The 16407-nt window shown below is 34.5% G+C and overlaps 1 protein-coding gene across 4 annotated transcripts; it reads right to left on the reverse strand.

Annotated features, from left to right (window-relative positions):
- Window positions 1-754: 754 nt before the first annotated feature.
- Window positions 755-16296, reverse strand: pxk (PX domain containing serine/threonine kinase). Of its 4 annotated transcripts, none has more exons than XM_084116364.1 (19): window positions 16017-16296; window positions 14570-14620; window positions 14429-14476; window positions 14106-14292; window positions 13942-14019; window positions 12986-13059; window positions 12620-12694; window positions 9750-9854; window positions 9541-9642; window positions 8855-9016; window positions 8471-8588; window positions 7042-7120; window positions 6451-6499; window positions 5369-5446; window positions 5040-5126; window positions 4867-4930; window positions 3646-3699; window positions 3170-3197; window positions 755-2319 (listed from the first exon to the last, which is right to left on the reverse strand). In XM_084116364.1, exons 1-18 carry the CDS (start codon window positions 16128-16130, stop codon window positions 3181-3183), a joined length of 1542 nt encoding a protein of 513 aa, XP_083972490.1. In that variant the 5' UTR covers window positions 16131-16296; the 3' UTR covers window positions 755-2319; window positions 3170-3180. The 4 variants fall into 4 exon arrangements, with proteins under 4 accessions (XP_083972490.1, XP_083972489.1, XP_083972488.1 ...); XM_084116363.1 differs by having other exon boundaries at window positions 3646-3702; XM_084116362.1 differs by lacking the exon at window positions 3170-3197.
- Between the last annotated feature and the right edge of the window lie 111 nt (window positions 16297-16407).

A 16407-nucleotide genomic window follows, 5' to 3' on the forward strand; every position in this document is an offset into this window, starting at 1 on the left:
CACGCAGTAGCCATGTATGTTGAAAGATGGGACAAAGTCATGCTGAAAAAAGACTAATGTTTAAATATTTGCCAGATGTCCACAATATGCCATAATATAGGGTGATGTTTTAGTACGCATGCATTAAATTACATTAAAAACAATGTTTGAAATATAATGTAATATTTTAAAAATTATTGATGATCATCACAAACTAGTAACTATTATTTCTAACATTCAGTGAAAATATTAACTATTTTTTTATTTATTATATTTACAATATAATTATAAATCACGAGATCTGGACATATATATTAAATAATATATTATGAGAAAAAGTATCTGAAATATTTTCCATGATAGTGTTACAATAAACAGTTAATTAATAAACAGTTAGGGGTTAAAATATTTTTTAAAAAACTACTTATTTATAACTCTTAGTAATAATATTAAATATAATTTCTATCAACTACATTTACTGTATAATTTTACACCACACGAAATGTGTACATATTGAGAAAAATATCTGAAATGTTTACATTTACAATATTTACAATTCGAAATGAACACACAATATATCAATAATAAACAAGGAAAAAAGTTAATAAAATTAATAAAGTATAAATTAAAATATGAATATACATACATTTACATGCATATATATAGCTGTTAGATTTTTTTTTTAAACAATTTCTAATATATTATTCACTATATCTATCTATCCATAAGTTATTTACTAGTTTATATTAGTTAGAAGGAATTAAACCACACAAGATCTGTTCCATTGTCTTTACTTCAATGTTCACAACAAAAAGCACAAGACCATTCTTTCAAAATATTGCCAATACAAGTTTTTTTTTATAACAGGGAAAACTATTTTTTTCAGCAATTTGAGGATGTTCACCTCCAGTGCTTTTAACAACGTTTGTGGCAACTGTACAGAGGCAAATATCAGTGGCAAATTTCTTCATTACAAAACACATTGATTCCTCTTCTGTTCTTGGATATACATAAATCTCTTTGTAAACTTTAGAACATTTCTTCTTCTCAAGACCACTGCTAAATATTCAGTGGTAAAGTGCTGTAGCAAAAATGAAAACATTAAATTCGTCCCCCACGGTAATAACAAAGCTAGGAATATGTATTACGATATTTAGCTATAATGGTTTCAGTGTCTGTATGAATCTATGTACAAATGAGTTTACTGTTACAAGAGCAAGAGATGAACTATTGCGCATCGTATTGTACATCGTTCTAGATTACATATGAATCTGGTTCTCAAGAGGACCCTGCGATGAACATGAATTATAGAAGTTGCTTTCTCCCTCATTGTGTGCAAGACAAGAAATCTCTTCCATTTACCACCAGACTGCAGGAACCAATAGGAGTAGATGGCGTAAGTAACATAACAATGGCCATTATATAATCATGTCAGTGGTAAATCAAAGCCATTGTTTTTCTGGTACAGCGACTGTGTCATTAAGGGGCATAAATGATAACCGTATCGTTTAAATGCTGCTATTCGTGCAACATGTTGATTGTGATCTTGCAGAACAGGAATACGAATATTACTTTCTTCTGAAAGAAAATTAGAACAATGTAGCTCAATATTTCCGCAGGAAAAAAACCCAAAAGAGAACAAAGAACGCTCTCAGCTTTTAGGCACAATGGTAAATGTGGCAAATGCTTAAAAAACATCATTCCAAACCCTCCCAAATGAACCATAATCAAAGTGGAATTAAAATGCCAGAATCAAACATCACTCATCTTATGAACCAATAGTAAAATCCTATTACATTTCCATTCAAAGTAAATGTGCTGCCCGCATTCTCCACCAACTTGTGTCTTCAGGAGTCAGTACTATGTAGGTGGTCAATTGTTTCACCTGAATGAGTGCGCATGTCCGTTTTTTAAATATGACAGCTGGTCCAAGCAGATTTGTTTAGGTTACACTGAGCAGCTAAAATAAAAAATAAAAAATGCAGGGCTCCATTGGAATTTAATGTGAATAAAACAAACACTGAAGAAGTCCAGATACAAACAGTCACTCTTCACTGTTAGACGCAAGTTGCTAAAAAACTTTGAGTGGATGAATTGCACTAAAACAAAGATGAGCGTTTTTCTTTTTTCACAAACGTGGGCCGCTGTGGTTGACAGTATCTGCTTTTTTCAGTTTGCCTTTGTTGAAGGATTGGATGGAGCTGAGGAGGGCACCCCGGCCCACGCCGTTGGCACCGGGAGGTGAGAGGGACGGAGGGACGGGTTCACTCCCAGGAGGAGGAGGAGGAGGAGGAGGAGGAGGAGCAGCGAGGGGAGGAAGAGGAGGCGCTGGAGGTGCTCCTGCGGAATCAGAAAACAGTCCGTCAAGAGCGGTCGCGTTTCAGTAAGATACATACTCAGAATCCTCTGCGGTATGTAAACCGGAAGCGAATAAAGTACAACAGCCATTCAGAATGAGACACTTACCACAAAAGGCAACATTTAAAGTCAACATGAAAGTAATATAAATGGTATAATATAAATTTTCGGACTCAGCCAATGACTTACTCATTTAGACATTTACCGCCACCTACTGGCAGTTGTAGTTTCCTACTTAGAGTGTCATTTCATTAGAAATATATATATTTACATATTAAAAATATGGAAATTTCCATTTCATGTTGACTTTAAATGACTTAATGCTGATTTGTCAATACTGTGATCATTTAATGACCAATCACCTTCTTGGAAATAAGTGACTGACAGCATGACTCATGCCTTCTGAACCAATAAGCAAGATGCAAGGTTGTGCTCAGTTGCAGTTGCTTTAAGACCACAATTTTTATTTTTTTTATTCTTTATTCAAAAGATCATCTAAAAAAAATTGTATCTTAAAAACAAGTATTATCAGTTACTAATATAAACATTGCACATATAAGAAGAAAAAAACTCACAATCCACAAAAAGTGCTTTTTGTTAGGAAGAGAATTTACCCTCAGAAAAGCCCAATTTTGTGCCTAAATAGACAATTGCAGATTGTGAACTTTTAAAGTTGCATTAACCCTTCTCAGTAGGCTGGACACTTGCTGAACAGACCTCATTTAATATTAATGAGTAGCAGTTTTGCTGTGGGGAATCGGAATGTACTACTGAGGGAGAGTGAGCTGCAACTTTATAGTGGAAATAGATTATTATTATTGAATTACTTTACCCCACACACGCTCAAAATGGTGCATGCTCTAGTTTTGAAGACAGCATGTAAGAGAGAGAGAGAGAGAGAGAGAGAGACAGAGAGAGGCACACACAAGTTACTGATCATATCAGAATGAGATGACACATCGGATGATTATGATCTGGTAAGATGAATGGAGACTGCAACCGATTTCATGAGGAATTTGGTGATTGATCATGGAAATGAGAGAGATTAGGTCATGATTGATCTCAATTTTGATAGAAAAACAGGAGATGTTAATGCGCCTGCGAGTTACAATCGAAAACATTTTACCACATCATGCAACAAATTTATAAATTCAGAATTACTTTTGATTTATTGGGAAAACTTTGATTGTTTTGATTGGACATACTGTAGGGGAATGTTTGGATAAATGCACAAACCAGGAAAAACAAACTCTTCTGATGAAGTTTACATAATGATGGAGGATGAAAAGAGTTATAAACGAGACGTACCTGGTAGAGGAGTGGGTGAGGACGGGCAGGTTGGAGGTGAACTCGCCCCAGAACCTGCTAGAAGATCATTAAAATGATTTTTACTGTGTTCTTTACTGTATTTATACATTGACGGCTGTATCTTGGATCAGGTAGTAATGAAGTTCAACAGAAGGGTACTGGTAGTTAAAAAAAAGCCATTCCAAATCAGATGTAATATTGATAAACCTCTGAATATTTACGATGAGCACAAAGGTTGTTAGCAACAGTATTTGCTTTAATAAAAGTCACAAGTCTATGGAAGCCACTGAATAAAAAATAAAAAAGGTAATTGTGTATTTGCATCTCGCAATACTGACTTTTTTCTCAAGGAAAAAGTCAGAATTGTAAGATATGAACTCGCAATTGCAAGAAAAAAAATGTCAGAACTGTGAGATATAAACTCACAATTACGAGAAAAAAAGGTCAGAATTACGAGATATAAACTCTGAATTGCGAGGAAAAAGTCAGAATTGCGAGAAAAAAGTCAGAATTGCGAGGAAAAGTCAGAATTGCGAGGAAAAGTCAGAATTGCGAGGAAAAAGTCAGAATTGCGAGAAAAAGTCAGAATCACGAGAAAAGTCAGAATTCTTTGAGTTTGAGTTTATATCTTGTAATTCTTACTTTTTTCCTTGTGAGTGAGTGTCATGTGCACTTAATTATTTAAAAAAACTATTTAATTACTGGGCGAGTTAGACATTAAGTATACAGTCTTTTATTCAAAACAAAAAAATATTTGAAGAAGACAAAAGTTTATAATATTGTGATTTATCTTGGAGCAGGTTGGTTTGGTTCATGGTTTATTACTTCTTAATGAAGAGTAAATCCATCTCAAATGGTCCAATTTTTTTTTTATTTGGCTGCTTGACCATTTTTAATTGTCCCATTTTCTTTTTTACATCTATATATTGGTTTAGCAAAAAAACACCCATTTTTTTTATTATTTTTTTTACTTGAGACTAGCTACAGAATTTTATTTATATTTCACTTTTATTTTAATTGGTTTAACCACAAAAAGAAGAACATTTAAAATGCTCAAGCAACCTCCACTGGTCCATTTGAGATGGACCGACCCTGAAGACTTTCCCGAAATCCCTATGGAGAAAAATACTTCTGGAACCCCGAATGCTGAAAACGTACATTTTGAAATTAAATTACAGTTGTTTATTAATAAAGGAAAGTTTGATAATAAATGAAACCTACCAGAGTTGTTATTGTATTTGACAGAGAGATCCTCCTCATTTTCATATGTCGACTGTCTCGATTTCTGGAATCAAAATAGGCGTTTTGGTTTTAAGAACCATTAAGTTCAGGATAAAACACTGTGGGCGTTTAGTGTGAATCCTAATTATGGTAAAGCGTTTGAACTCATGTACCTTTCTGGCCAACATCTTCCTCTTGCGCTTCTCCTCCTCTGAGCCGTGGTGCGACTGCGCTCGCGTCAACCTCTTGTGCTGGTGGATCTGAAATCACACGAGGTTTCGGTTACATAATCTTAACGGGATTTTCAAAGATAAATTGAAAGGATTTTCCTGTTGTGTCAGATATCAGGGTTTGTGAAAATATTGACAGTGTTACATTTTATTCAACTTTTCTAGATTGAAATGACAAGATTTGTGTTTGCGACACTGTGGCACAACATTCCTTAAGCAAGCCGAACATTTGTTGCAAAAGAGACCAAAAGTGAACAAAGCAATGCACTAACCGTCCTCTGTTCCTCCACTAGACGCCTCTCTAAGCATTCTTTGGACGATTTCAGAGCCTCTTTTAATTTGGAGCTGATCTGGAGTTTGGAAAGAGAGAAAAAAAAATTGTGCATCCTTATGGACATTTTTGTCTTTTTTTTAGTTTTGTGGTTATGCAAACTGCATAAAATTTGGCACAGGTGTGTATTTTTATTGGAATTTTATTATTTCACCCCCATTTCCTTTAAAAAATCTTTTTTGCACTAGGTACACAAAATACTTCCTCTTAGCGCCTTTTGGACAAAAATGTCTGCATTGAAACCCATTAAAACTGCAATTTTTAATCCCAGGGCCATTTAACTATAAAATGATGCAATCTTTGTTAAGAGGCTTTCATTCTGTTGGCAAGGCATAACATTTTTTAATTTGTACGATTTTTTACCAGATGGTTCCATTTTCTCAGGTTTGACCTATAAAGCAAATACTCGCTTTTTCCTGTTTTCTGCTTTGCCATCTTATAGAGCCAATTGGATAAATCATGCAGCGATAATTGTGTGGGTGTGTTGGTATGGATGTTAGAATGTGGTTTGTATGTGTGTAATAAAAAAAATATGTGTGTGTGTGTGTAATATTTGAGAGAGAAAAACTCTACTTTAAATAACAAATCCAAACACTGTGACCCAGTGGAGTTTTGCTGGCATCCAATTGGGGAAAATCTGTTACAGCGCCCAAACAAAATCTTACTGAAAGCTCATTTTTTGAGATATCAACCTCAAATTTGGAACACAGCTTGTTTAGATTTATGGCTTTGATTTTCTAGCCATTTTAGAGTTCAACATGTTTCATTAAATATACATTTTATATAAAATAATGTTCATAAATCATTTTCTTAAACTTAAACCTATATAACTTTTTTTTGGTTTTACTTCTTTAAAATGAGACCAAACTTAAGTCTATGCTCCTAAGCTTCAAATTTTTCCATCAGTTTTTTGACACAGGCATTTTTGTCCACTATGGACCTATGTGTAACTTTTTTTAATTGATGCACAAGGGTTCAATAAAAAAATAGGTTTATTTTTTTACTTCAGTTTGCTTTGTTTACCTTAAACTGGGGTTTCTCCGAGTTAAACAGCAGCACGTCATTGAATAACCTGTTAGAACGAGAGTCAAACTCAGCAACCGTTTGTGCTTCAGTTTTAAACAATGTCAAAATTCACAATTACTGCTTGACTTTCAACCACATGCTTTAGATTCACAATAACGTGACATAGTTATAAAATGAAGACTTAATGTTTTGTACTCATGACTCATAGGATGAATCTCACAAAACTTGTCAAGAACAGGTCTGGGTCATATTTTAGCCAAAACTCAACAGAAAATAAATAAATAAATTGTAGTTTGTATAAAGAAAACTAAAATCTATTTTTTGCATCATTGTAATTTGACATTATTTTCATGATATTACGCAAAACTAAACAATATTAAGCAATAAACATTAACTCATGACAATTATGCCAATAATTTTATTCAAAATATAATATAATTTAAATTATATTATATTATAAAAACAATAAAAATGCTATGTTTAAAAATATAATGATAAAACAAAATATACAACTTTAATAGCTAAATATCTAATTCCTTTTGTGAGATTTACTCCTGAGCACAAGCAGGCCTGAATATCGTAACTCACGGTGTTTGTAGTAGTTGGGAAACGGTTGGCATTCCCGTTTTGCAAGCTTCTGTGGACAGGATGGACTGAAGTACTGAGACTGTGGGAAAATGGAAAACAAAAGGTAACGTATTACATAAAACCATTAACTACAAACGTTTTACGAACACACTTTGGGATTCCTGCTGTAGGTTGTTAACTATTGCATAAAACTGTACAACAGCTCATGTTTTGTAGCTTGAAATGGCAAGTTCAACTTATTAAATTAACTACAACTAATTGACTAATTTACTCATTTATTATACATACAACATCCATGCTCTCCACATTCAGACAGTAATCTGATCAGTGCTACTATGTGCCTGCTTGTATGCACATATATGAAATACTTTGGCTAATTTAATTTGTGCTTTCAGTGTACAATAAGAGTCTAGTACATTTTACCATGTTTAAAGTGCCCCTATTATGCTATTTTAAAGGTTCCTAATGTTGTTACAACACATTTACATGCATACAAGGCCGAAAAACACTTGAATTTTCTCATAATAAACATTGCATCATCACCTCTGATTGGTCAGATGGCCCAATCTGTTGTGATTGGTCTACTCTGCTCTGATTGGTCAGATGGATCAGTCTGTTGTGATTGGTCTACTCTGCTCTGATTGGTCAGATGGCCCAGTCTGTTGTGATTGGTCTGCTCTGCTCTGATTGGTCAGATGGCCCAGTCTGTTGTAATTGGTCTACTCTGCTCTGATTGGTCAGATGGCCCAGTCTGTTGTGATTGGTCTACTCTGCTCTGATTGGTCAGATGGCCCAATCTGTTGTGATTGGTCTACTCTGCTCTGATTGGTCAGATGGCCCAGTCTGTTGTGATTGGTTTACTCTGCTCTGATGGTCAGATGGCCCAGTCTGTTGTGATTGGTCTGCTCTGCTCTGATTGGTCAGATAGCCCAGTCTGTTGTGATTGTGTACTCTGCTCTGATTGGTCAGTTGGCTCAGTCTGTTGTGATTGTGTACTCTGCTCTGATTGGTCAGATGGCCCAGTCTGTTATGATAGATCTACTGCTTACTGCTTATAGCACATGTCAGAAACCAAAAGCCCATTAGCATATATCTGAATTTCAGCTCCAGATCTTCCTGAACACTTAATAAACAGTGATACGAACAGTAACAATGGTGCTGGTTTTAATTTGAGCAAGAGTCCTCATTCTTATAAAGTGCATGCAACGTGGCCAGATTAGGTTCTTTCTTTTGGGAGATAACAATTTATTTATTGTGCACTTTGATCTTTGAATCTTTGCAGACCGTTTACATTCACAGCTATATTACACACTCAATGAAAAGCATAATAGGGGGACTTTAAATAAAAAAAATTCTGCTGACTACATGTGGGGCTGGTTGGTCATACTCCAGAGAACATTCATAAAGGTGAACAGAAGATCATACTGACCTACAGATGGGAACTGGGCCGGAGGATACTGATCTACAGGCACGGCATCAGGCGGGCGGCCATACGTCATTTCATAAAGCAAGTGTCCAAATGAGTAGATGTCTATGCTTTCTGTTGTCTGATCAAAGGAAAAACATCAGCTTTTCAACATCAAGCAGTTTAATTATTAATATTTAAATGATTTAATATTAATAAGAAAAATATAAAATAATGAATGAGTTTAATAATAATATTTAGCCATTATTTAATAAAAAGTTAAATATTAACATTATTAATAAGATTTAAAATAACAAATATTTAGCAATTTTATAATACATTATTTTATCATTTAATTTGTTCATTTGGATTTAAATTTTTAGTTTAATAGTGATAAAGGTCTCTTACATTAATTTTCCTGAACTGTGTTACATAGGGTCGGTAATATGATGGCAGTCCCAGTAATGAATTCTCTATATCCAACAATTTACACGTGTTCTCCTCGATCAGGACATTGGATGCATGAAGATGCCCGTACGGAAAACCCTTGTCATGGAGAAATTTTAGTGCCTGTAATAAAACATAAAATACATATTTACATTTGGAAATACGGCAGTGAAAAAATAATGTAAAATAATAGTTAGCAAACTCAAATACTATCATTCAAATGTTTGGGGTTGGTAATATTGTTTAATGTTTTTGAAAGAAGTCTCTTCTGCTCAACGAGGCTGCATTTATTTGATGAAAAATACAGTAAAAACAGTAATATTGTGAAATATTACAATTTAAAATAACTGTTTTCTATTGGAATATATTGTAAAATGTAATTTATTCCAGTGATTATTCCTTCAGAAATCATTCCAATATGCTGATTTTCTGCTCAAAAAACATTTCTGATTATTATCAATGTTGAAACAGTTGTGCTACTTCATATTTTTGTGGAAAGATATTCTTTAAAAAATAGAAAGTTCAAAAGAAAAACTTAATTTGAAATAGAAATCTTCTGTGACATTTTAAATGGCCTTTACTGTCACTTTTGAACAATTTAAAGCGTCCTTGATGAATAAAAGTATTAATTTCTTTCAAAAACAGACCTCCAGAATCTGTCTTCCGTATGTTCGGATTTGCTGCAGCTCCAAACCCTGGATCTTTTTGGGATTGCAGTACTTCTTAAGAAAGGGTTCTTTGGGCTTCACCTGGAGGACCGGCAAAATTCAAGACACAATTAAAAAGATATTGAAGTATGCTAAAAGTTACCATCTGAAAAAAACATTTTTGACAAGTCAAGAAGAAGAAAACAAACCTTGCAAATGTGATCCCTAAGCGTTCCTTTCTCACTGAAAACTCTAATGACTAGTGCAGACGATTCACTGCTAGTGGCGAAACTGACGGCGGAGATGTTTGAATGCTATGGAAAAAAACAACACAAAAGTCAGAAACATATAAGCACTAAGTAAACTTATTTGTCCATGCAAAAGTCACAATTTTAGGATGTTGTTGGAGTTATCAGGGTGTTGCTATTCGGTTTGTAAAGGCCTCACTTTGCCATCAGGTCACTATGACCCACACTAATCGGTACAATGATATTAAGTTGTTCTTTTTGATTTACATGTTATGTAAACTTTCTTGATATACGGTTTTTAATTCTCTTGATGAAAAAAAAAAGGCCAATTGGTGGAACGCCACTATTAAAGAGAAGCCAGAAAGATAAGGAATTAATTGTGGCAGACAAAAGGAGGTTGGCTTCATAAAAATGAAGATAACCCAATGAACTTAAACAGGCTGTAAGAGTGAGATTGTTAGATATGGCATCTGGAACTTCTTGAGATTGTTTGCTAAGAAGAGAAGACTTTTTCTACAACAATTGCTATGATATTCTGAACACCAGAATTCAGATTTCCAGCATGTTTTCCCATGAGCCTCATGGCCAGAAGTGACCTTGTCATGCATTCCTCATTACCGTGTTTCTCAGTTGGCTTGCTTTAATCTGATCATCTGGAATGCAGATATCACGATCAGACGTCCACCCCCATCTGACTGATGATTTGCCTTGAAGTAACCATTAAAGGGAGTTCACTCAAAAATGAAAATTCGGTCATCAATTATTCACTCGCACGTCGTTCCAAACCCATAAGAGTTTAGTTCATCTTCGGAACACAAATGAAGTAGGGCTGTGAAACGATTAATCGCATCCAAAATAAAAGTTTGTGTTCACATAATATATGTGTGTGTACTGTGCATAATTATTTTGTATATATAAATACACACACATGCATGTATATATTTAAGATTTTTTATTTATTTATACATAAAATATTTATATTTATATATAATACAAATTATATATACAGTATATTTAAGCAAATATTTCTTAAATATATACATGCATGTGTGTGTATTTATATATACAAAATAATTATGCACAATACACACTCATATATTATGTGAACACAAACTTTTATTTTGGATGCGATTAATCACGATTAATCATTTCACAGTCCTAAAATGAAGATGTTTAAAAAAAACAAGAGATTTCGGTCCCTCCATTGAAAGTCTATTCACCCAAAACTGAAATTGTGGATCGAACGGTTTACTCCAAGTCTTCTGAAAAGATATGATCACTTTATATCATAAACAGATTTAATTTAGGCTTTTATTCTCATGCAAACATTGGTCAGCGAACATACATAGAGCACTCATATGTAAACAGAAGGTCAAGCATGAGAACCAATGAGGTTCGATCTTGCGAGGCACGCAAGTACGTTTGAGTTTCCGTTTTCCATATCTGATGTGCTCTATATATATATATATATGAGCGTTAATCAATGTTTGTGTCAATAAAAGCTTAAATTAAATCAAACATTAATCAGAACATCACAGAAACATCTTCATTTGTGTTTTGAAGATGAACGGAAGTCTTATAATTATTAAGTGAAAAACGTAGAAATTTTGCCTTGGAAACTAACTGAAATAAGCTTAAGTTGAAGCACTTAAATTACTAACTGAAAAAAACCCAAAAAACTAAGGGTTTGTTTACACAACAACAATGTACTAATTTTTTTTTAAAAGCTCTTCCTTTTTGTGTACAGACAACAACGTTGTCAGAACGATCCCTGTTCACACGGATCCGGGAAAACTATTAAAAACGCTGTATTATTCATGCCAGGCTAGTAGTTGGCGATGTCACTTTGTAAAGAAACTACGCGCCTACAGACTGAACACATAATACGCATGCGCATGACGCCACCGTTTTCACAAATTCGTGTTTTTGTAATTTACACGAAGACAATAATGGTATCGTTTTCAAAAACGTGAACTTTGAAACCTGATTTCAAAAGTTCAAGCCCCCAAAACGCTGTTCTCGTGTAAATCAACGGCCAAAATGCATAAAAGTTTTTTAGTTGAAAACGGTTGTCATGTAAAAGGCCCCAAAAACTACAATAAAAATTAATTCATGCAAAATTCTAATATTTTAAAGAAACTAAAACTAATAAATAAGCGCATAAAATGACTTAAAATGACTTAAAATGACACTAAAATTTGAAATAAAAGCAAACTAAATATCTGAACACTGAAAATATCTTAACACTAAAATAACACTGCATCTAACCCGTGTTCGGGTGTCTACACATGACTTTAATGGAGTCTTTTGTATAGATGGGCTTGCAGTGATCGGTTTAATCTGGTAGTACGGCTGCTGAACTTGAGGAAGCAGAAAAAACAAGAGCACATGACAGTGTTCGCACACAAAACATCCAAACATTCGGGTCAGTACACAAAGACAGGCTCTTTTAGTTCATTCCCGACAGTGTGTCGGCTCTCCTTAACAGCTATGCAATTAAATGCAACAAAAGTGAAGTTAATTATATTCCTATTTGTTTTGCATTATGATAAGTGCAGGGGAATGTTGCGTAACAGTCATGAAAATAACGTCTATTGTCAATTGATTACTAAAAGATCATCACACTGCAACAATGTTTTGATGTAAAAAAAAAAAAAAAAATCAATGCTACTATATTTATGCTAAAATGATTTTCAATCTAAATAGTCGTAAATTTATTTTAGGCCGTAAAAACCACCAGAACCTTCTAGCAACACCATAACAACACTCTCACAACAACTGTGCAACAATATATCAACGCCGGTAACCCCACAACCCAATTTAAGACTTACAGAAAATGTTGGAAGCAGCTTCATTGCAGACTGGAGATCTTTGTCAGACAGGAACTTATCTGGACCCAAATCGACCTATAATTGGTGAAGAAACGTATTACGGTGAGTTCAAGGGTCACACAATGCTGTGGCTAATTATAAAGAGAATGAAAACAAATACGTTAAGAGGGATTAGTAAGTTAGTTAAGTTCTTTGTGCAGCCAAACAAAGTGGTGTTGAGTACAACAAACAAGATGTACTGGATCAGGGTTACATAATAATGGGAATTAAACAAGTTGAGGGTCAAAGTACTGGATTAACGGTAAAGAATATAACAAAAAAAAAAGTGTTTTTGATTGTATTTGTATGGGTCAAGATGAAACTTACCCAACTTAATACTTGTTTCTCTTTGGGTTGATCTTTGTCTTTGACCAAGAAGTACCTCTTTCTCAATCGCCAGCCTATAAAAAGACAGACATTAAGTGATTGAATGAATATTATTATAAATAAATAGAAATCTCACCTCATTTAACTCATTATTAAGAAAAATAATACAATAATATAAAATAATATAATAATATAATTTTGCATTGTGACATTCATTTCATAACAAATAAGAACATTTTCTGCTTTAAATTTTCATTAGCGTAACATGTAAAAAATTCCATTCTCAGTACCGTAATACAGTAACAAACAAACATCCAATTTAACAACTATACTTTCTAAATGTATTTTTTAAATGAAACAAAAATGAATTAACATTTTGTGCATTACAGTAATGACAAAGACTTTTTTTTTTATTACGGTAATGACAATTTGCAGGAAAAAAGCTTAATGAAGCTTTCATGAAATTTCCAAATTACAATTGTTTTCCCTTTTGATTTGCAGTAAAATGACCTGAACATGTTCTAATAGGCAAATGTTAAAACTTTTGTTTATGAATCTTCCTCTGAAAGAAACCAAACAGCAAGTTTCTTCTCAAATGTGTCTTGGCTATGTAACTGTTTTTAGAAGATAAAAAAATGTCCCATGAGCCTCTGAAATCCATCAAGTTGTCAGGAACTATCAATGTGTCAACGTGATTTGCTGGGCCTGACGCTGGGATGCGAATATAAACAGCGCGTCATCATGAGAAACAAATCAATAAAACTTGAATCATTAACTTTTATAGCTGTGATGCACCTCAAGGCTGACAACGTTGATCTTTCAAGGTCAATGTAAAAGCAACTAAAATTTTAATTAATAAATAATATATTAAATAATATGTTAATTTAATATAATATGATACAAAATTGGATGGGAATGGTCAGCATTTGACCAAACAACTGTACAGTTTTACCCACCAATGTCTTTTAACGGCTCAATAACCTCCCATTTTGGATCGGATCTGAAGAACATGGACACCTGCTGTAAGGCTATTTCTGAAAAATAAGAAAGGGCTGAGTTTTAGAATAATTTTGATGCACAAAATCTCATCTAGTCTTAAAATACACCCTGGCTGTATTACCTGTGTAGTTCGCAGAGTAAGTGTTAGTGTCAAGAAACTTTTTGACCAGCTCACAGCTGGAGAGGACATGGTGACGCGTGATGTGGTTCAGATAGGCCTGAAGACCCTTCTGACGCTCGGCTATAAACTCTCGGTCCATGTTTCCTATCAGCTTCTTAGGAGGAAGTGGCAGGTTTAGGCCAGAAATCTATGAACACAGAGAGATTGACTCATACTTACTCTTTCACTGATGAAAGAGTATTTATTTGGAAACAGCAGCCGTCAAACACGTTTAAGGGTAAGGATCCCATTTCAACACAGGCTTGTTTTAACGGTCCACTTACCAGTAAACTATTATTCAGCATGTCAAAGTCGCTGTATCGCCGGATGACCTGCGAAACAAATGAAGACTAAATCAGTCATTGTGTCCATAACAAACATGATAGATGATGCCATGGATAGATGGATAGATAGTCCAAACTCACCGTCCAACTGTTGTCTGTGGAAACGCCCCTTTGGACACGAATGATATACTCCTGTTAATAGAGAAAAAACAATGATGACTGAATCCAAACTAGGAAATATACATTAAAATAAAAAGTACAACAGCAAGGCCCTTCTGAAAAACAGTCTTCAGCCCCCAAATCATCTTTAACATCAGCAAACCAGTTTATCCTGACTAGTGGAAACCAACCTAAACAAGCCCATCTTTGTTTTGTTATTTTTTCACATTATTGGGAATTCAAGAGACCGAAATCATGTTGTCATAGATTTGTGGTTTTTATGAAAGAATTGTGAAGAAATGTCAAAACAGGAAGTGAAAAGACAAAACGTAACCAAGTCTCCAAAAACCCTGCAACAACCTCGCGGTGACCCTGACATTTACAGTGAGGTCCAAATGCTTATACTCATTAATGTTTGACTCTCCTTTAAAAATGTCACCTGATAGTTTCCATACGACTAAAACAAGAGCAAAGGTACTCAGTTTCCAGAATGCACTGCAACACTATTGGATGACATCAACACTGTGACATGTTTAGATTACAAAATAAATAGCAATAAATATATTTAATCAATCATATTAACTGATGATTTAGGTGAAGCTGTTAATGTAATATATATTCTTTCAGTTTGACTACTAAACTTTTTTTTTTTTTTTTAACAAGACATGTAACAGGTTGTAAAGTTTACAGAATCGAAAGTGGATTACTAGATTGCACTTTCACAATGGATCAGGAGAAGTGAATAGATGAATGGATGAGAAAGGAAATAATCGTGTGTCTTGTGGCTTCGGTTTCGCAGCACAAGGAAATTATGTTCTGCTCAAATGCAAATTACCTTTTTTTTCAATTCCGCCCGTAAAACCACAAGCCAGACATGTCACATGAGATCTGGAGCATAGATGGTATCCGTTTTGAAAATGCTTGTAAATTGTTTACTTCAAAACCTCAATAAATTTTTTTATTTATAAAAATGACCCTTCTTAATCTTGTTCAAAAAAATAACAAGCTACTACTTACATATCACTTTTCTTTAAAAGTTGATTATGTTCAGCATATTTGATTTATGCTATTTTTTATCAGTTCATTCAAAGTTGAATGCACTGTGAAATGAACTATTTCTAAATGTGTGGTTTTTTTTTATTTATTTACATTTTCTAAATTTTTACCTTTCACTAAATGTACATTAAGTGTTCCAGTCTGAACTGACAATAGAAATTAATATTAAACTACGAGTCATCTTTGTCACTAAATGCGATTAATTTGATCCTTATCGACAAATAATCGAGAATCAACAACGTTGAACGTCAAAAAAACGTCATCATCGACGTTAAAGCCCCATTAAATCTGACCTGCTGGCATTTCAATGCGCATTTATGATCGATATGAAAGGTTTTAAAGACCCAGAGACCCTCCGGGTGGTTCTGTTTACCGTGTGCGACTGTAAACTCTGGCTGGCCTCGATCACGGCGCTCAGCGGCACGGTATCGTCCAGCGGAGGCTTCCTCCCGGACAACGGCTGCGGCTGCTGCTCCATGAACGCCATCCCGGATCAAAACAACACCAAACAGCCCCGGTTCGACAGGGTTCGGTTTAACCGAGAGCCCGCCTCTGTCGGTAAAAGGACGTGACGGTCCACTGCGCGACTGTGCTTGTGACAACGTGGGAGAAACGAATCAGAAACTGCCAGTAAAATGTGACGTAGATGTTCTGGCTGAGAGGAGCTCGTCCACTCTAGTGCGCACTCTCGCGTGAAAGTGAGTGACGCCGCATTTTTGTTTATATTCACCAAAAATATCGTTTAAGCCTGCCCGTTTGTAAAA

The sequence above is a fragment of the Abramis brama genome (assembly GCF_963993115.1).
Source record: "Abramis brama genome assembly, chromosome: 6".
In the NCBI taxonomy this organism is placed as follows: Eukaryota; Metazoa; Chordata; class Actinopteri; order Cypriniformes; family Leuciscidae; genus Abramis; species Abramis brama.

Excerpts from the sequence above, each read along its gene's own strand:
- pxk (XM_084116361.1), bottom strand. The coding sequence starts at position 16,130 with ATGGCGTTCATGGAGCAGCAGCCGCAGCCGTTGTCCGGGAGGAAGCCT. Across the intron at positions 14,020-14,105 it reads TTACTCTGCGAACTACACAG|AAATAGCCTTACAGCAGGTG; the intron begins GTAATACAGCCA and ends CTTATTTTTCAG. Across the intron at positions 5,447-6,450 it reads CGGAGAAACCCCAGTTTAAG|ATCAGCTCCAAATTAAAAGA; the intron begins GTAAACAAAGCA and ends TCCAAACTCCAG.